Source organism: Raphanus sativus, chromosome 5 (assembly GCF_000801105.2).
Source record: "Raphanus sativus cultivar WK10039 chromosome 5, ASM80110v3, whole genome shotgun sequence".
NCBI classification, from domain to species: domain Eukaryota; kingdom Viridiplantae; phylum Streptophyta; class Magnoliopsida; order Brassicales; family Brassicaceae; genus Raphanus; species Raphanus sativus.
In genome coordinates, this window is record NC_079515.1 from 37,052,865 (window position 1) to 37,075,088 (window position 22,224).

A 22,224-nucleotide genomic window follows, 5' to 3' on the forward strand; every position below is an offset into this window, starting at 1 on the left:
TCATTACCTTGATAAGTTTCAGAAGATTAAGTCTAGCTATAGCATCTTGGTGGTCTAGCCTTGAAATAAGCAACGGAGTCAATCCATTTACAGCTAGTGTCTTGTTGATCCGAGATGATTTCCTGGATTCAAGAAATGATTAAGGACTAGAACTTCAGTTAAGCTTTCATAAAGAACATTTTGGAATATGATTAGATGCTCTATTTGTAAAGAAGAGAGAGAGAGAGATACATACGTAATAATCTTCAAGAATGGCTCCAGTATGTGCACAAAGTGTCTCTCAGGGCAGCTCTGGAAGAAGTTAACTAACTTCTGAATTGCCTCGTTCTTGAGCAACGCCTGCTCCACCTTGTGGTTGTTATCGTTGTCTTGCGCCAAGCAAACAGCAATTGAATCCAAGGCTATCACCGACCAGTATTCATCATCGAGCAGACTCAGGTAAACGTCCAGACCGCCGTGAGCTCTTAGCTGCTCTCTGGAGTTCCGAGATGCATGAGCCATATCGCATAGAAGTGGCAATGCGTATTGTTTCAGAGGAGAATCAGACATGATGAAAAGCATCAGGTGAGGTATGATTCCGTTTTCAGCCGCTTGTTCTTGCCTCCTCTTGTTTATCTTGCATAGGTTGAATAGCGCACTAAGCACCTCATGATGGATCTGATAAACAAGATTCCCCTCCTTAAGCTCGAGGTTGGGGATCAAATGCTTGATTGCATCTGCACGTTGAAGATTCTCCAAGCAATTTGGATCTGTGGATAAATGATTGGTGCACTCCAGTATCTGAACAAAACAAAAGGCAGTGTAAGCAAAGCAGCTGAAGATTCTGTAGGCAGAAATGTTATAGAAACTTCATAATGTATTCAAGTACCTTTAACAGAATAGGAGGTTCCACACGGTTAAACATCTGGAAAAGACGACTGAGTAAACTTTGGCTGCACATGTATGACTTGACTGTTGTATCAGCTCGAGCAAATTCAAGAAGCAGATCCGCCACTTTCTCCAAGTATTCCCTTGCAACATCTGCACTCTGCGTAGAGACCATATGGGCAAGAAAACCAGATGATGTGGCACTTCCAGGTCTAGCGTTTAGAACACCCGAGCCTGACAGTACTCCGGATGCTGTTTGAGATGCAATCCCAGACGTAGAAGCGACTCCTTCATTACCAACAACCTTCTTTGCCATTGTTTTGCTTGGATACTTATCAAGATTTCCATTTTCTTTGCCGCGTCCAGAGACCTCTGAAGAAACATTGCAATGATAAGAACAAACAAAAAGTTATATATGTGCCTAAAATATGGAGAGTCATGCTAAGTAAAAAAAACTTTCAAACTTACCTGCAAACTCAGCCATCAGAAATTCAAGGTCTCCGTTGGTTTTCTTTTCATTCGATCCATGCAGAAGAGGAAACCTATTTTCATGTCTATCTATGCCAGTAATGTGCTTAACGTAATCCAGTTGACCAGAGTAATGTCTTGAAGGAGGTTCTTTCTCCAACAAGCTAAGCAAAGGTCTAACTTGTTCTGGCTGAGCAACAGGAAAACCATTTGATGCACCCTCCGCCAGCTTCTGAAGCTTATCTGTCGATGTCCTATTAGCGGAGAAAGATAACCGATGCGGTTCTGTGCCTGACGTAGAACCATCCGCTGCTGCAACACTGCTTAATCTAGGCCTATCACCATCTTGATGGATATCTGATCTTTGAGAGTTTGACGTTGAGGCACGAGAAGGCTCTTCACCACCACCCATATGCCTAGTTTTCAACGCATCAGGGTGATCAATCGCACCGAGTGAGCTCTCATGCTGACCGAATAAAGGATTGTTAGGGTCAAGTTGACCAGAGCGCAGTCGTGGAGCTTGACCATCCACGCTCAACGGGCCACCTGATATAGAAGCCAGTCGAGTTGCCTCGTTCAAGCTATAGAGTGTGTTGATTAGCCTAAGGAGAATCCCATTCTTTGCAGCTATGCGGCAGAAGTCATTTCTTGGGGTGGATTTTTTGAGTTTGAATACTTGCCACATCCCATCAATAGCTAAGTGAACCATCTCCCTGGAAAGAAACGCTCATATCAGTAGAGTTTAGAAAATGATTAAACCATGACTACAAGAAAAAGGGCTACATCAAGAAATTGGTCAGCTATTAAGCAATTTGTTCGCTTTTTCAAAAGAACAAATTAGACAGAAGACAGATTCAAAGACAAAATCAGATGCTACTCGGACTTGTAATAAACCTAAGCATGCATTTAATATGATGATAACATTCCAAGTCCTTATGATGAAATAATCAATAGACCACACATAAAATATATGCATTTTATACGATGAAAGTAGTCAAGCATCATAAGAAGATGGTAGACAACACCCACCTGTATTTGGCATAATCTGGTTCAAGAAATCCCACCAAAATTGGTATTCCACGGCAAGCTATGAACATTTGCAATGTTAAGGAGCTGTAAAGAAAGTACCAAATCAGCTCTATGACTTATAGAAACACGAAGAAACAAAGAAAGAAATATTTTGATGACTATTTAATACCTTGATTGACAAAGCTGCTGCAAGAAGTAAGCTGCTTCCTTGCGAATTTCTCGAGAACGTTCCCTCTCAGGACCAGCAAAACTCATTACCAAAGGAATCTGCCATATCATTTGGAATAATCAAATTTTCATGGGACTTTTTTTTTGCAACAACTGGAAAAAAGAAACAGTTTGGCTATTTGAGAACATTATGAAAACCGATTTTCCCTAAAATACTGTTCAGCTTTGCCATTTTAACAAGAAAATAGAGATACGGAACTCCACCCAAATTCACCTAGTCAGTAAGCAAATGGAAGGTAGGACTTACGAGACCAACAAGAGAAGCATTTTCCTGGAAGTCGGTGTTATCTTTGATAATTTCGTTTATCAGTTGCAGCACAGCACATGTTACCTGAAAACACCATAAGCTAGTCAGTATAATGATGATGAAGGAGAACAAAAAATCCTGCTTGATTAAATAAAACATACACGAGGTTTAGGAATATCAAGTAGATCCATTAGAGGGAGGAAACCATGCTGTGTCACAAATACTGCCTTCTGTTCATGTCTCTGACGAAACATGACAACAAGTTTCTGAGAAGAAGAGACTATTGCATCTTCTGATTCATCTGCCCTTAAGGAGCTCACTAATCTAGTGAACTCGACTGCCTACAAAAAAAAAAAAACTTAACCAATAAATACTAGGATTCTAATAAATTGAAACAACTGAAAAACGGAGTTAAGAAGCAAGGGCTTTTCTCGAACACGTAATTTTGAAAAATATCATACTCAAAGAGAATGAAGTGAGTAGGTCAAGTAAGCGTACCTGCAGAGGAAAAAGATTCTCTGCGGGGACTTTTTCATCAAATACCTGCGAAACGAGATAGAAAATAAGTTAACGGTAAATACTATTTGAATGAATCAAACCAGCATTCTCGAGACAGAACATACCAAGCCATCAATGTCAATAACATCATCTTTCAGAACACCCATCATTAAGCGGAAAAGGTCACCACCATCATTCGAATGCCCTGTTTCACCCTCCATTTGCTTCTGAGCAATCGTAGCCCTCAGTTTTGTTGCCAGATCATTCTTTCCACCATCTGCGACAGGAGAATCACCCTGGATGACATTCGATGTAGGCGCTGCTGATGTCGAGGCTTCATTTGGTTTTCCCTCGGGAACTTTATCCAGTGGTTGAAACAAATCATGCAAAGACGCATCACCAGGAGGATCACTAAATCTAGTCAGTTCATTCCCACCAACACTAGACGGAGTCTTCACAGCCTTTGAGATATAAATTACAAGCAAAAAACATATCTAGTCAGTCATTATAGAAACCTCTATGCATAGAATGTAGAGTTTGCCAAAAAGGTATAAAACACAGTACAAGCCCAGCAAACTGTTTTGTTTTTTTAATCAGTAAAGAACGGTGAACTTATCAATCAACTCAAACATACATTATACTCCCTCGTAATTGGCCATATTATCTAAGAAAGGACTAGGAAAAATAAATGAGGTAAAACAACACAACTAACCTTTCGAAGCCTACGATCTTCATCTTTTTGGTCAGAACTATGTGATGGCTTGTTCACCTGGATGGAAGATTCTTTTCCAGGCTGCTTTTCTAAAGTACTTTTTCCAGCTTTAGAAGATTCCGTTTCAAGATTTTCAGGTATATCATCATGTTCAGATTTCCGTTGAAACTCTGATTCATCTTCAGAGCTCCCCTTTGCATCCGAAGAACTTTGAAGAGAAGGTTTCTCATGCATCGACAGCGTTGGAACTTGATCTGAACTAAAATCAGCTTCTGAATTATCCGCTCCTCCTTCACCAAGATCACTATGTGAAGATGAATCTTTCTCAGACCTAAAACTCCCCACCCCTACCAGAGGTAATTTGCTTTTCGAGTCCTGGACAAAAAAAACACCAGATCAGTATCCTCAACAAAGTTAATGCGTTCTCAGGCTCATCTCTAAAACTCTTTATTTGCATCTTTCAGGAGAACGACTGATGGTAAATTAGAGCTGAGAAAAAGCTTACAGATTTTGACATGCCAGATTTTTCTGCTGAATGGCTTTCAGTTACATCTTGACTACCTTCAGCATCTTTCTCCGAACTTGCAGCAGCTTCTTTCATATATCTGCAAAGGATGCAGTGCAAAGGACATCATTTCCAGCGGAAGCAACTAACACTAGTGCGAAGAAGACATAGATGATATGTCTTGGAATATTCTCTGAAAAAAATAGAATTTCTCACTTGATGGTTCCACTATGGCGAAGTGAGGACTGCAATGCTCGTCTAGAGTTCCGTATCCAAGGGTGAGAGAGCAATGTCTTTGCATCAGGCCTCTGCCTGGAATCCTGTAATATGCAAGATAACAATCAGATCAACATACTGGATATTAAGTAAATTAAATTGTCTAGGTTGCGGTGCAGGGGCAGGTGAGATGATTAAACTATACCTTCTTGAAGCACTGTCGTAGGAAGTCTGTAATATCTGGAGAAAGACTATCGGGAATAGGAGGGTTATCATCCTAACATTGAACCAGAAAAAAGGGCAATAGTTTGTCACTTGTTGGCTAATAACTTTAGCATTTTTTTTTAAGGAAAGAAGTTATTAGCAGCAAGAAAGCATAAAAAAGAGCCAGGAAGAGACCTAAATTTTATTGATTAATTAATACATAACTCAATAAATGTTGCCGAACCTGAACAATACGAAAGAGAGCTGGCATGGGTTGCAGATCATAGTAAGGAGGCACACATGTAAGAAGTTCGATAACAGTGCATCCAACACTCCAAATGTCAGAAGCAGCACAAACTCCGGACATTTCAATAACCTGAAACATAAGTTGGGTATCCGCCACATAATCAGGTAACAAATTTTGCAAATTAGGAATGAAATATGCATCCACCAAATGGAAGTTAACCTATACAGAATATGGTGATGAAGAATAGTGTACCTCAGGAGCCATCCAGTAAGGAGTTCCAACCACTGAGTGAGTGTTAACATCCGCCTCGTTTAGTTTAGTGGCAACTCCAAAGTCAGCAAGCTTAACAAGACCCTGAAGTATGAAATAGAGTTAAGTATATATCTAAGGAAGAATAGCCTAGAAGGATCTTATGCATCCGAGAATACAACAATCTTACATCCCTGAGAATAACTAACACAATCCATACGGTAGAAAAAAAACACACCTCTTTTGTCGTCAAAATATTTGCACCTTTGATATCACGGTGTATGACACCCTGCTCATGCAGATAGACCAAACCTTCCAAGACCTGTACTCACTAGTGAGTATACAACGCATAAAGAAACTCAAAACTCCACTAGAAAAAGATATAAACAGACCTGAGCAATGTAAACAGCCACCAACGATTCAGGAAAAGGTCCAAACTTATTTGGTTTAATAATGTTAGCAAGAGAGCCATTCTCAACGTACCTGCCAACACATATTTTTAAACCTTGAGTTTCCAGACCATAGTTCAGTGAGCACAAAAAAAAAAACTACTTACTCCAGAATAATGTGAAGGTGAGTCTTTGTCTTTGAAGAGCCAAGATACTTGACAATGTTTTTATGGTTCAAGTTCTGCAATGAAACATCATCTTAGAAGAAGACTACATAACCACTAACGAAAAAAGCCAAATTTCAGAAGGTGGTTAACTTGATGTAAGTTCACAGATACTTAACAAGATCCCAACTTTGTAAACAAGTTGTTAGTTCTACATGCCAAGCCAATGTTTTAACTTAAAGAAGTTGAAATGGAACAATGATTATGAAATATGTAGATGAAAGAAGCTACCTTCAACAAATCAATTTCTTGCTGTTGAGTACAGAATCACCCATACATGTAACACCACCATGATTCAAGTCAGTTAGTAAGGATAGACAGACACTAAGACAAAACAAATAAGAAAGATAGACAGGTGAAAGCAACAAAACACACCATGATAGTGTTGAGATCCTCTTGAACAATATTCTCCAAAGAGACTTGTTTAATCGCCACAAAGTCTCCATTCTCCAAGTCCAATCCTTTATACACTCTACCATAAGCTCCTTTCCCAATTTCATCTCCCAGCATCTAATAAACCCATCAAAAAAAAAGTTTCAACCTTTTAAAGCAGAGGCGAAGATCAAAAAAAAAAAGGTTTCAACTTTCCTCAATTTCGAAACCCAAAAGCTGAGAGAGCTATCAAACTTCAAAACGCAGAATCGAAAGCTTACGTATTTGTTGTCGAGAGTCTTCGATTTGTGGAACTGAGATGACGTCATTTGCCGCGCCATCCTCCCTCCGTCAGCGAAGCCGATTGATCCTCCGATCCAATGAGATAAGAATTAGGGTTTCAGTTTTTGAGGAAATTGAAGGAATCCACAGAAGAGATTTTGATTGAAAAGAGATGTTCAGATGCCAGCTCTTAAATATTGGCAATTTTAATAAAATAAAATAAAAAAAAAGGCAAAGAAGAACATAAAGGGAAAGAGGAACACAACTGTGTGACTGTTGACTAACCTTAACAGCAGTATCTTATTTCTTATGAGGTCCATAATCTTTTCATTCTTAACGAATTGACCCCACTATTTCACTATTTGTTTACAATATCTCTAATTACTGAATACTCTCTGCTTCAAAAAAAATTTTTTTTTGACATTTTCACACATATTATTATAAAAAAAATATTAAGTTTTGATTACCATTATATTATTTTTGTAAATAACTATTTTCATGAGACCGCAAGTGTATATAGCTCATATTTAGTGCATAACATTAATCAGTTGAACTTGTTAATCTATTTTTTAAAGATCGATAATTTCTTACTTTATATAAATTATTTATTGGTACAATAACAAATGATCTGAAATGTGATCTTATTATCTATTCTTGGAAAATTTTGTGTTACAATTATGTAACTCAAACACAATCTAATATGGCGATTTTAGTCAAAAGATTTCAATAGAATAAATGAGAAACTATTGGATTTAAGTTCTAAAATTATTTAAATACTTACCAGTATCGAATCCCAGCTACTACTTTCGTCGCCATCGTCGTTCAACTAAAACGACGATGCAGAATCGATACCAATCAAATCCAAGAGAAGCAAGTTTTATCTATCGACAAAGCTAAACAACATCATAATCGAGCTAACGATGACGAAACCGGTGGTATCAAGAGAATCATAAGCTTCGATCTTACCTTTTCCCACCATTTCACCCTTCTCGTTCTGCTAGCTTCGCTTGAAAGGAATGAGAGAAGAGAAGAATGAGACTGAGAAAGAGAGAGATTCTCTCTGGTAGGAATTTGAAACTGGATTCAATTCAATTGGACGACTAGATTTCGCCATGTCAGATTCAAAAAGCACCTCAATTGCATGCACATTAATCTAAATACCACTACATTTTTTACCACGCACGTCTTCTTAACAAATGCTCGTGGTTTTTATCTATTTACATATCTAGTTATGAATATAGCTAAATAATTTTGTGATCTTATTATCTATTCTTGGAAAATCTTGTGTTACAGTTATGTATCTCAAACACAATCTAATATGGCGATTCTAGTGATATTAGGAGCTTTGAGGTTCCTAAGTCATATGATAGTAAAATGGAAGTAATATGTCGAATCAGTTCTGAGGGATTTCAAGCACTAAGAATGCAAGCACTTACTTAATCTAAATGCAACCAATGATTTGAAATGATTTCTGAAACAATAACTAACTATGATGACAAGATAAAACTAAATCGCAGTAAAATGAAAGACTTTCTTAAATATGATAAAAGAGAACTCATGAGCATGGGAATATGATTTCGGGTGATCAAGTATCAAACAAAGATGGCAAATGATGAATCAAACATATGACCTTAAGCCTAAACACAATCCTAAGCAAGCTCTATGTCTAGATGAATGCTCATTTGCTAACACATCTCAAACATCAAATCTCTTTGGTTGAATGATATGAAAGCAATCATTAAGAACATGTTTATTAGCTATCCTAACACTCTTAACAACAAATATCTTTGGCAAGATGCATTAAGAGCCTAGCAGAGTTGTCTCAGACATTTCAACAAACACATTTTTGGGTGGAAAATGTCTAGAGATCAACTTTCGAATGATCAAACCAAAAGAGGCTGTAAGAACACTCTACTAGCAAGGCTTGAGATTGATCTACACTAAAAACATCCTTGAATGTTCGTCTTAACAAATGTTCGTGGTTTTTATCTATTTACATATCTGGTTTTGAATATAGCTAAATAATTTTGTGATCTTATTATCTATCCTTGGAAATCTTGCATTACAGTTATGTATCTCAAACACAATCTAGTATGGCGATGTTAGTCAAAAGATTTCAATAGAATAAATGAGAAACTATTGGATTTAAGTTCTAAAATTATTTAAATACTTACCAGTATCTTAATATTCTTTTGTTTTATTATTTACTAAAATATTCTATTAAAATAATTTCCTTCTTAATTTTCAACAAATATAATATAGTATGTTTCTTTCATAATCACTATACTTCACCAAGAAGAAAAATATATCTAATTGTTTTGTACTAGAGTATATGTCAAAAGTGGAAAAGATCTTTGAGACATATTACTGTTGAGAACGATGATCACAGCAGCCATGTCACTAACTCTATAGACACACAAGAGGTAACATATCTTGTGAAGCTTTCTAAGTTATGTGTTACCCTTGATTTTGTTTTCTCATCTCAAATATTCTTTTGTGGGATAGATCATTGGAATTGGTATTGGAGGAGTCAGCTTCGAAGTGAGGAAGCTCACTTCGAAGCTGACTCCTCCAATACCAATTACATTGACAATGTTAAGGAAATTCAAGGAAGGTAATGGCAGGAACTGAACCTTGTTTCTTCGATTATTGTTGTTGTGTTATGATGATGATCCTTCGATTTTGATTGATTTTGATTGATTTTTGTTATGTTAAGATGATGATAGCTCATATTTAGTGCATAACATTAATCAGTTGAACTTATTAATCTATTTTTTAAGACTGATAATCTTACTTTATATAAATTATTTATTGGTAAAATAACAAATGAACTGAAATGTGATCTTATTATCTATTCTTTGGAAAATCTTTTGTTACAGTTATGTATCTCAAACACAATTTAATATAGCGATTTTAGTCAAAGGATTTCAATAGAATAAATGAGAAACTATTGGATTTAAGTTCTAAAATTCTTAAAATATTTACCACTATTTAAATATTCTTTTTATTTTATTATTTACTAAAATATTCTATTGAAAGCTTAAAATAACTTCGAAAAATATGTCTAATTGTTTTGTAGTAGAGTATCTGTCAAAATTGAAATCTAGAAGTTATTTCATTTGTGAGTAACAAAACCAACTACCGAAATACAACTAAAATCTAAGTTTCCTAAATTTCAAATTTAAAATCAATTGATAATTAGTATATTGGTTCATGTCTTTTGTATATTATTTATATCTCATATAAAAAAAATTGAAGTGAAGGTTTATATTTTTTCAATCTTTTAAAAATTAAGACCTCTGTGATTCATTAATATCTACTAGTCTCATTGCTCCCACTCAAGATAATGAAATTTCTAATCATTAATCTCGCATGCCATCATTATGGGATCCGGAAGAACAAATAACTTTGTGGCGAATTAACTAAACATTTTTGTAATCATATTTAGGAGCTCTAATACAATGTTAAGTTTTATTGTAATTTAAAACCATATTTAGTTGACTTGGCCGTAATTTTTTTGGGTAACACTTGACATTTTTTGAGATCATCTATCTTATTAAAATAGAAATATTGTGACTTTTTCTAGATGGATTTTTAAATTGGACCTACTATTAGATATGATATATTTTCTGATCTTATTAACTAACAATTAATGTTAATAAATTATTTCCTTATTCTATGCTAACTTAATACCTTATATACATTCATTTTATCAGTTCGCCCATTTTCTTTCTATTCAAAAAAAATATTTTCTTCCCCAATTGATTTCATAATCAACATGCACTAATGTTAAATTTGAGATTTCATAATCACCATCCAATAAGTCCATGCGATGATCACCATGCAATACATTACTCATTGACAAATTAATTTTATATAATAGTCGTACTATATGATATATTCAAAGTGGATTCAATCAAACTTATTAACCCATTACTTTTTAATCAATTCAAACATCTTTATATATCGGATTACCGGGTTTACTAGCTTGACGATCTAAATTGGATTTAAAAATGTTGATTCAAACGCAGTTTTTTAAATAGACAAAATTCTTACATATTAAATATTTGTAACATTGTTAACAAAATTTTGAATCATAAAACATTCTGCGCTTCCGAAGCGCGGATCATGATCTAGTATTATTTAAACTTGTTTTTTATGACTAATTTTCTCAGTGCTATAATCTTGCAGTTCAAGTTGTATAAGCTGTGACATCTAGAAATTGACCAACCATCAAAATGCTAAAAAGTCTTGATTTTGTCGTCTTTCCCTTTGACTAAGACCTTTAAACCCCATGATTTGTATAATGATTCTCTAGCTTCATTCTAGTTTTTGTTTTTAATGTTTTTTGAATAACCAAAAACATGTTTTAACATGTTTTATCATCTTCATCTACCAATACGAAGAAATGGTTGGTGCCATGAAGAGAAGATGGTAGATGAAGATGAGCATCGCGTTTGCGTTCCCTCCTAATGGACTCACAAGTCCTAACGCAGTGGGAGGAAAGTTTCCTCCGGTTGCGTTTGAGCTGAAGTAAATGAAAACAAGATTACAAAGAGTTAACAAAAAGAGATACGTTTTCAAAACGTTAAAAAAGACAAAGCTCAAATCGTTAGTTACCTTCCCGTATATGCACATATGTTCTATAGCCTGCAAAATGCATATGCAATCGAGTCACACAATGGCGTCACAGAGACTAATGTGTGTGATTTGTTGGGATATGAGACTGGTTACGATGTCTGAAGGCGATGGCATGTTGGTTAGATCTGTGCCGATGTTTACACCGATGAATGCAGCTGCATAAAGAATCAGAGTTAACAGATTCAGAGTCCAAGAACAAGAAACTCGGTGATACAATGTGATTAAGTAAACCTACCGTTTGTAACACGCAAGGAACTGAAACTAGGAGCAAGACTGCTCTCTGAAGCAGCATGTGAACAGAGAGCTTGTAACCTTGAACCTAACTCTGACGAGTTCAAACATTGAGTCATATGCTAATGATTGATTGTAAAAAGCAACTTCAAACACAAACATGACAAGCATTTGTAGATTTCTCACTCTTATCAAGAACCCTAGAACCAAGTAAGCAACTTTTGAAACAGAGGATTTCCGACAGAAGTATATTAGTGGGGTTTAGACACTAATTAAAAGTTCAGCGAATAAAAAAAAGCTAAACAGTAAACAAGAACTTATCGAGCATCTGAAAAGCTAAGCTCTTCGTTTTCGATCTCATCTTTACTCTTTTCCACAGTATTGAAGAATGTGGAAAGGTTCAAGTGAAAACTAGTTCAGACACAAGCTAAGCCAACCAATCTAAGGTTGTGATTTCTTACTTTTATCTTTTAAAAAAAGCTATTCGGTTATGGTGAATTATTAATGAAATTTGAAAGCAAAGTAGGCTTTTGTTTTAGCAGTAATGGAGGAAGAATGTCTTTTATAGGTACTGTACCCTTCGCTTTTTACAATTCCTTTTGGTTGATTCTCAACAAATTATCTTCCCAAGAGTGTATGCATTCAGCTGAATAATTCGAGAGGTCCATTGTCTAAACTGATCATATAATCTTGAGACAGAATAAGTAATTATTGGTAGCAATAAATTTCAGTCACCTATATCTTGACAACTTTATACTGTAAGTATCTTGAATGTACCCTCTTTCAGTGAACCGAAGAAGGTTGAGACAAGCCGGGAAACAAATGGTGGTGACTTGAAAAGGAAACAGCCTGAGGGACAAAACCATCCAAGCAAGTCCGCGAGGAGCAGTGACAAACCGTCACCGAGCAACAGACAAGGCGATGGTTTCAAATAACCCAAGAACAGGGAGGCGGACTGGTGCTCTTTGGAACCACCAAAACCTCAAACCAAATATTAGCTAAGAGCAGCAGCAACCTTAGTTCACATGTTTTAGTAGATCATGTCTGTATCATCATTCACATGGTGGTGTTGGTGGTTGTTTTATTCTTGTGCTTTTAGCTCCAGATATATGATGAAACAGTTTTGTCTTAAGATTACTACAAATACCATTCATGTGATCAAACAAATTACTACAATACCATTGGCAAACAAAAATGAAGCCAAGTCAACAATTTTTCAAACGATTATCTGTTAGCTTATCTTGCAGTTTTCCAAGCAAGAGAAAGCATAGATAACTCTTCTTTTCCATCCCTGAAGCATCCAGTAACTATCACTAACAATCAAAAAAATCTTTATCGTAACGTTTCCTCACTATCTCTCTACCTCCCTTCATGATCTCTTTACTTATCACCTCCGGCTTAAACCCGGCTCTTAAAGTCCTAACCCGCCATTGCTTATAACTTTCAGGCCTCGCAAAACCGCTCAGCACCCTCGCTGGGTACCACACTCATGGATGGCGTCTGTCACTAGCAACTCTCTCTCCAGTCTCCAACAAGCTCTGTTCTTGCTTGTACTCATCCTCTTCTTGTATTGTGGTGTAAAAGAGCGAAGAGAAATTAAAAAAAAAAAGCCCTACTTATCTAAGAGAACAGCCAACTTAAATACAAATAACAAAATTAATCAATATTTTAAATAGAAGAAAAATAATATAAATAAATTTGGATAAGTAAATGCAATATAATATTATATATTCAAAATCAGAAATAATTTTATAATATGAGTTAAAAATGATCTGACATTAAAATAGTAATCAGTTACATAATACATTTAATTTATTGATATTTATATCCATGGATCAGCATGAAAAGAAATAATCTAGTATTATTTAATTGAAAAATCATTTTCCAACGTGTCATGTTCACGTTGATTCTTACTATAGTTAATTACATAATTATCTTTAATAAATTAAAAATATTATATAAAAAGTTAGTTTCCTTTTTATATCCTTTCCAATAATGAAAAGTTATTAAAAGATACATTATAAATTTTAAAACTAAAATATATATATCATTCATATATATATATAATAGCAATATAATATATATCAATATATTTTCTTAGATGACTACAAATAGTTTGGATAAAATAAATAGAAATATCTTTAATAAACTAAAAATATTTTAATTAATATTACTGAATTTTGAGTATTTTACTAATTTTCTTGAAATTATTTTTATTATATTATAGATTTTCATTTACAGTCTCTTTATATTTTTATTAAACTATATAAAATTTAAAATATATATGAATTTTAAAAGTAACCTTAATATTTTACTTATATAACATGATTTCTCAAAAGTAATTCCCAAGAAATGATTTGGGTATTATTTTAAATTATTTGAAAATAATTTAACAACCAAAAATGAAAATAACAAAATTAATCATAACTTAATCTATTAATATAGTTGAAATTCAACAAGTAGATGCAATTCAGTAATAACCATACCGACTAGACATTATACACACACATATATATATATATAACCACAAGTCTAAGTAAAATAATATGATATAATTTATAACAAATCATACATATAAAATAGAAATTTAAAATAAAACATGAATCATTTATTGTGATAGATTTACTTTGTTAATACTTATATTTGTGCATCAGCACCGGAGAATCACCTAATATAATTTAAAAGATTAATACAATATATATCAAATAAACTCATACTTTATTATTATTATTATTATTTAGAAGATTGATACAATACTTTATTACTCTTTTGTATATTATGACCCCAAATTTAAAAATATAAATAACTTAACGCACAAGGCACGAAAAGAATTAAGCTTCATAAATACTAGTCTTAAAAGAGGAAGATGAATAAGAAAAAATGCACTATTTAGACCAACTAAAGAATTCTTTGGCCGGTTTATTATTTTTCAGTAAGGAAACACCTTTAAGTTCAACTATATATTCGCGTCTCTCACCACATCGAACATTGGCAGCTCCTCTATATGCTCTCCATATTACAATATGAGTCCTACTCGTTACATCCCTTAATTCACATTTCCATACTATTCTCCCTTTTCCTCCTTCCTCAACTGGAATGCTGTATGGTTGGTTGAATAATACATGAGTCATACCTTTGTCTTCACCTCTGTTAGACCAGCAATGTACATTGAGTACATGCGCAGCTCCAAGTTGGTTTTTAAATGCTAAAGTGTTTGGAGTAGTGCCTGGAGCACATCCATAACTTTCTTTAAAACAAGAACACATAACAAGAACTAACATAAAAATAATGAGATGATTCATTTTTGGATCTAAAGACTCAATAAGTCAAAGTGTAGTATTTATAATTTTTTGTGTGATAAATAAGGTAATAGGCTAAATATAGACACAAATATAGACTAACTAAACTTATGGTTGGATGAGCATTCGGTATCGAAAAGTAAGGTAATTCCATAAAAGCATATCAAATAATTTAAACTTGTAAATTAATGTTGACCGTTATAACTAAAGAAACCAAAAAAAAGTCTAAGATTGTCGATTAAGCTTCCAAAATACTAGTCTTGGTAACATAATGAATTTCATATGCTGGTCTCCAGATTGCATGGATTATAACTTGACACACTATTACAGTAGTAAACCAATCAACAATTACAATAAAAACATTTAGATTAGATGCAAATGTTCTCTAAATGCTCTTTACTCAATGCTTTCATATGAAACTTTTAGTGGAATATTTGCATTTATAATATATATTTTTTTAAAAATAATTTAATTATAATTAGTATATTTTGTTTAATAATATCACAAAATTGTATAAGGATTCAAAAGTAACATTTTTACTTTCAAAAAATATATATAATTTTTAAAATCATTTTTAAATGATAAATTATTATTTTGAAATATTTTTTTTTTTTATGAAATATTTTTATATGTAAGTTTTATTTATTTTTATTTTCTTTTAATTTTAAAAATAATATAATATATAATATATATAAATAATTTTTTAAAAATACTTATTAATTATATTTTTCAAAATACTTTTAATTATAATTTTAAAAGATAATTTTTTAAAAAAATAAAAATTTTAAAAAAAGTATTTTAAAAAATAAATATAAAAGTAAATTAATATATTTAATTTTTTAAAAAAGAAATAAAGTTTTACATTCAAAATATCAACTACATATATATAATAAATATGATTTATCATTTTGAATAAAAGTATAAAATATCAACTAATTATATATAATTATTTTTATTGCAAACGCTCTACCAAAAATTCTATATGAAAGCATTGAACAAAAAACATTTAGAAAACGTTAGTATTTTTTTAATTGATTTTCTAAATGATTTTATAATAAATGTCGATTGAATAATAATAAACATAATGTTTATGCTAATGCTCTGCCACTCAAACTGTAGTTTTGTATTCTCAATAGCAAATATTGTATTCTCTTCAGACTCCAGTTGTGTCTATTGAGAATAAACAAATAAAGAGAGTGAATTATTTTTTTGAAACACTAATATTCGCTAGGGTCCGTCAACCCCGCGCATCTGATGATCACCTTGTGGTTTTTCAACTGAAAGGCATGGATTGTGCATATGGTCGTACCTATTTTAACTAAGATGTCTCAATAATTTAAAATCATGATTATCTCATAATTACGTAATTATGTGTACAATTTGAATTTTGGTATTAGAAATATATACCAAGTGAAGTGATCATCACCACAACTAGCAGTCTAGCACCAAGGTCTTGATCTCTTCGTGGCTAGCTTTGTTATTTTCGTAGCTCAAAAAGGGACACTCGTCCACGTAAAATTAATAGTTCAAAAGATCAGCGTTACTTTCAATTCTCAAGTTGTATAAGCTGTGACATCAATAGATTGACCAACCATCAAAATGCTAAAAAGTCTTGATTTTGTCATCTTTCCCTTTGATTGAGACCTTAAAATCCCATGATTTGTATAATGATTATTTTTTTGCTAAAATGATTTGTATAATGATTCTCTAGCTTAAATCTAGTCTTTGTTTTTAATAATGTTGTGAGTGATAAATAACATGTTATATCATGACAATACACTTAATTTTTTGTAGCTATACTGTCACTAAGTTTGAGTAAGTTTATTGGTTCAAAATAATAGTAGTATTTTTTACTGTAGTGTTTGGTTACATACGAATACGATTGACTAATATATGTATTAGGCCGTTCGACCAAGCTTCAAAAGTAGATGAACTAACCTTATAAATTTGGGCCTCCAGATGATACACATGCACATATCAAAACTATATATATTTGGCAAAAAAAAAACTGTATCATGATATCACATATATTTGCCAAAGTAGATGGACTAAATATTAATAACAAAACAACTGTATGACCTACAGACCTAGTGGAACATTTCATTAATTAGGACATAACCATAATTTCGGGTCCTATATTGAAATGGATAGCCATGATGTAACTGATGGTGTCGATGGATGACAATAATAATTGTGTATATGTATTCCATCAGTTTTAAAATGATTCTTACAAATTTCAAATATACTAAAAACATCTTAAAATTTTATTACAAATATATATTTATTGATTTGTGATTAATTATTTTTTTTATTTTACCAATCAAAATCTAATAATCATATTTTTTTGAAATTTACAATTTATAATTATTACATGCATTATAAATATAAAAATGTATTTAAAAAAAAAATCTAAAACAGAAATCTTTAGAGAGAGAGAGAGAGAGAGAGAGAGAGAGAGAGAGAAAAGAGAGAGAGAGAGAGAGAGATGTTCTACCACCTCAGCACAATAATAGGTAGTTTGATACTTTTACTTATTCAATTCATTTGGTTAGTTTTCACTTACTCCAATATTAAATTGAGTTAATTTGCTGAAAATACATAAAAACTAAGAAATTAGCTATTTATCCTAAACAGTGAAACTAGGTAAACATATGTATATAAAATAACAATTATTTTCTTTTGACAATTAATTTTGATATGCTCGGTGTGGAAGAGGAGCTCGGGACGGGAAACAACGTCGTGGTGGAGCTGGGCGTCGAGCCGGAGGCGGTGGAGGCGGAGGATCCGGAGCTGAGTCCGGCGGAAGAGAACAAGGTGGAGGAAAAGGAGCGGAGGTGTCGTGGTGGAGCTGGACGTCGAGTCGGAGGCGGGGGATCCAGAGACGAGTACGGCGATGGAAGCGGAGATCCGGTAATGACTACAGCGGTGGAGGCGGATTCATCCAAAGGTAAGTGCGGCAGAAGAGGAGGCGGCGGAAAAGGAAGGGGAGGAGAAGGAAGAGGAGAGGGTGGGGCTGTGCGTTGAGGAGGCAGAGAGAGTGGGGCTGTGCATTGAGGAGGAGAGTGCGGCGGAGTTCCGGCGGTGAAAGGCTGTGGGGAGGAGGAGAGGATAAAAAGAGGAGGTGTGGTGATTAGGTATTATCAAAGATGAAGGGCACAATAGTCTTTAAAATAAATACACAGTTGCTAACACTGTAAATTGGTATATAGCTAAATACGAGATATGTTGTGTGTACCTACTGCAATTTCTCTATTAAATTCTCGTTAGCAAAATAAAAACTAAATGTTAGAACCAGAAAATGTATTAAATTACGATATGGTATTTATTTGATTGAGATGTTCTTGTTTAACTGACTCTTTCAAAACTGGTAGACCAACTTAATTTGCAGCTTAAACCAACAAGCGTGATTTCTTTAAGAAAACAAAGAAAATAACATATTGACATTAATTTTCTCCATCGAGTGAAAATACACTTTAACTAGAATTATACTATTATACTATTATAATATAATAGAATAAGTTAACTAGAATTATAATTAAAATACACTTCGAAATTGCTAGTGACTTTGGAAGAAATTCATAAGCAAATAGAAGTAAAACCGTGTGGAAAAAGTTCTTAAGCAAAAAAAAAAGTCAGCGTGGATAAATATGTTAAAACTCATATTCATCGATATAAAAGTGTACGGTTAAACCTATAAGGTAGAAGATGTCAACTGACTTAAGAAATTACAGTTTTGTTTTTTTAACATAAACACATCAATATATAAATAATCTAAATATGTATAATTAATTAAATATATATTTTTATATTTTAATTGCATATGTATAACAGTATAAGATAATGTGTTTTAACTACAAAAATAAAAATAAAATAAAACAAGCAATTTAATGTTCTTCCCTCGAACATCGTCATTTTAAAATCGTATATGCATATATAATAAATGTATATATTTCATTTATAAATCTTATACTATATATAAGCACAACATAACATATTAAAAGCAATCAATTAATATAGTATATAGTTTACAAAAAAAAAAATAGTATATAAGAGGTACATGGACGGTTGAGTATTAAATGTTATCCATGTAAAATCCACAACCGATCCCCTTTTTCAGGTTTACTCCTGGTCTTGATTCTTCTACCGTCTAATAAATGAAGCCAAGTAACAATTTTTGTAGCAATGAAAGAAACACAGTGTTCTTAAAACATTTTAAGCGATAGACTATAGCGATTATTTCTAAGTTATCTATAAATTTATAAATATAAGAATAATTAATATAAATTTTAATTTTATTAATTATGATAATTAAAATAGTATATTATAAAATAATACTCCTTTCATTTTTAACGTATGATGTTTTATAGAGTTTATGTTTCAATATGCAAAATATTTTTATTTTTACGTAACTTTTAATTTTATTAAATTTTTGTAACCAACAGTATTTTATTCTCTATTTTGTAATTTGTTGGATAGTTCTATTTTACTTTTGATGAAATCTTTAGACAAAATATAACTTTCTTAATTGTTGTGTATATGTCTAAAATATCATATATTTTGGAACACGTGAAGTATGATTTTTTTTATTTCTTTCATATTAAATTGAATTTTGTTTCAATTTATTAATACATACTAGTATATAATAGTTACATTTTTAGTTTTGTCATTACGTAATTATTAAAAATTTATAATATTTATTTTAAATGTAATTAGGAATAAAAGAGATAAATTAAAGTAAAATTTTGCATTGAAGTAAAAAATTACATTTATTTCATAACTGAAACTTTATTATACAACGACCCTTAATTGAAAATATAGAGTATTATATACTATTAGTCATGAGATTTAATCTGTTATAATACATATATTTAGTAAATTATTATAATTTGTAGAGTTTAGACCGTGTAAAATTTAAATTATGTCGAGTCACAGTAGTTAGAGTTTTCTTGAATACTTAAAAGAAAATTCATTATCAGATTCAACTTTTACTTGTGACTTCTTTCATATACTCAAATATTTGAAATATCCAGTCCACACGTTGTGACAGAAGAGCAAGTAGAGACTGTAGACGAGTTTTTGGAATGAATCAGTCAACAAGAGACTATAAATCCAGCAAAGGTCAACAAAGCAAAAAGTGACCGTACTCTCTCTCGGGAAAAGGTGAGCAATGATAGAGAGAGTACGAGTCTGCGAGACGGTGCACCGAAACGTACGTGGTTCGCTTCACTCTTACTTGTCGTCGCGTCGGTGCACTTTATACACTTTTTACTGAAACCAACCCCGCGTCTTCTTTTGGAATCTTGCGGCTACGTTCTTTTGGTCTGTTTGCATATCTTTTTCTTCTTGATACCATAATATTTTTTTAATAAAAATGATTTTACCCTTATAGAGAATCCTCTCTGGCACAGTGGCACTATTTAATTCGTCATTGTGCTTCTTAGCTGGCCACCGGCTGTTACGCGATCGCTCTCTCATCCTTTGACTTTATTTCTTGCTACTGCGTAACCATTTACTACCAAGAACTAACCATTTAGTAGTATCAGTTAACAACGGGTTTTAGCATCTAATCTTGTCTATTGGTGTTATTTATAATCTGAGCCGAGTTTTTCATAAGTTTCTTTGGTAATTAATCATGTTAAAAGGAAGTTAAGTTGGACAAAATTTCCGATTGGTGCAAGTCATTTTTGCTTATTTTTCTGTATCTTTCTAATTTCGTGAGATGCTCTCATAATGACTTTCCATAGTTTTTTACTTGGGGAAATGATTCCAATTGTTAAAAGATTATTCAACTTGTACCTATTACATGTTGGTTTATTATTACTACTAAAAAGTATATAATCATTGAATGCATTTAATTGGGGACCAATAAACTTTACACGAACCAATTATAATTATGCAATCGTATTTAAGAAGCTTATATGATTATATAATTGTCCGATGTAAACTAATGAAATCGGACTGTCGTAATTACCATTTAACAGATCTCAAGATTCTCGTAGACATTAAAAAGTGTCATTAACTTGAATGAATGCCGTCAAAAAGATACGGTTGTCTCCATGTTAGGTACGGTGTCGTACTTGAAAGCAGACATCAGCCTCGTGGTTTGATGTGAACTTGACACGTCGTGAGCTTACCGACGTCTCTGTACGGTCCGAAGTTACGTCAAAGTATACCCTTTTTAAATAGTTTTTTTCAAAATGTAAATAGTTAATGTGCTAAGAACTGAATCTAATAGGCAGCCTACTAATATGCTTGGTTTTATATAGTTTCGAGATCAATCGAAATAGATATAATGGAATCCAAGTTCACGATTTTGTGATCAGGAAACATCTATTTTTCCGTGAAATAGTATTATTTGTTGGATGTTTCCAATTCAAATGACCGCATATGGATTATATATAAACAAAAAAAAAAACAGGATGACTTACATTTCGATAATGCTACTGTATTGTTTGTTTGAGTATTTGAAACTGGTATTATCACGTTAATTAAATTTGTCACGAGTTTGTGAACTTAGTATAAATGTTGAAAGTTCTGGATTCATTAGAACTTTGATAAAAGGAATGCCACGGTAATATACTAACATTAATTAGTTGGGTTTCTGATTAACAAAACAAGTGACCTTCCTTGCTAGTACTATTTCTCAAAAAAAAAAACTTCCTTACTAGTTACTACTATTAACCATTCACTCATTGACATCCGAGCCGACAGTTGTATCCACTTATTAGTATATACTATATATATTTCAAAATACTAGTGTTAATGCTCGATGAAGGGAATAAAATCAGCCCAATATATACAACTTATTGATTTTATGATTCTTGTTATCCGGATACATATGTCAAATATCTTTTTGGTATCTGTTTCTAAAGGATTCTAAAAACCAAGTACTAAAAGTTTACAATTTTTTGTTTGAATTATACACATACTTATAGATCCAAACTTTTATTTATACGACGTCTATGTTAAAATGGGCATAACTGTATCTATATACTTGTAACCAGCATTTATGCGTAGCTGATATTATTAGTTAGAGATATAACCACTGATAGTAATACATGGTTTCCTAACAAAAAAATTGCCTATTAATCATTTCAAATCGACGTGTTTGAGTGAATTATAACCATGTGGTTTTGTATGATAACTTTGAGTTCGCTTGGTACTGAGTTATTTCTTTCAATCAAATCAAAGCTGTTAGGATCTTTTCATTTATAAAAGTGGGTAAAATGGTAGAATGAGATATAGGGTACAACTTTTTTTTTTGGAAGTGGGTACAACTTTGTTGAATCGGATTATTTAAGTGCTATGATCCATAA

The 22,224-nt window shown here is 32.7% G+C and overlaps 1 protein-coding gene across 1 annotated transcript in view; it reads right to left on the reverse strand.

The window, feature by feature from the left end:
- Positions 1 to 6,957, reverse strand: part of LOC130495008 (MAP3K epsilon protein kinase 1-like) — a 7,294-nt gene extending 337 nt beyond the window's left edge. The window contains exons 1-22 of the mRNA XM_056985895.1: positions 6,737 to 6,957; positions 6,459 to 6,593; positions 6,315 to 6,335; positions 6,027 to 6,100; positions 5,863 to 5,953; positions 5,709 to 5,792; positions 5,474 to 5,575; positions 5,219 to 5,350; positions 4,976 to 5,047; positions 4,771 to 4,874; positions 4,555 to 4,654; positions 4,050 to 4,424; positions 3,463 to 3,798; positions 3,338 to 3,382; positions 3,001 to 3,180; positions 2,840 to 2,923; positions 2,534 to 2,631; positions 2,365 to 2,448; positions 1,336 to 2,048; positions 869 to 1,239; positions 236 to 780; positions 8 to 122 (exon numbers count right to left, since the gene is read on the reverse strand). Of these exons, the coding sequence (XP_056841875.1) occupies positions 8 to 122; positions 236 to 780; positions 869 to 1,239; positions 1,336 to 2,048; positions 2,365 to 2,448; positions 2,534 to 2,631; positions 2,840 to 2,923; positions 3,001 to 3,180; positions 3,338 to 3,382; positions 3,463 to 3,798; positions 4,050 to 4,424; positions 4,555 to 4,654; positions 4,771 to 4,874; positions 4,976 to 5,047; positions 5,219 to 5,350; positions 5,474 to 5,575; positions 5,709 to 5,792; positions 5,863 to 5,953; positions 6,027 to 6,100; positions 6,315 to 6,335; positions 6,459 to 6,593; positions 6,737 to 6,796 (3,921 nt within the window). The 5' untranslated portion in view covers positions 6,797 to 6,957. The remainder of the gene's footprint in view (positions 1 to 7; positions 123 to 235; positions 781 to 868; positions 1,240 to 1,335; positions 2,049 to 2,364; positions 2,449 to 2,533; positions 2,632 to 2,839; positions 2,924 to 3,000; positions 3,181 to 3,337; positions 3,383 to 3,462; positions 3,799 to 4,049; positions 4,425 to 4,554; positions 4,655 to 4,770; positions 4,875 to 4,975; positions 5,048 to 5,218; positions 5,351 to 5,473; positions 5,576 to 5,708; positions 5,793 to 5,862; positions 5,954 to 6,026; positions 6,101 to 6,314; positions 6,336 to 6,458; positions 6,594 to 6,736) is intronic.
- Between the last annotated feature and the right edge of the window lie 15,267 nt (positions 6,958 to 22,224).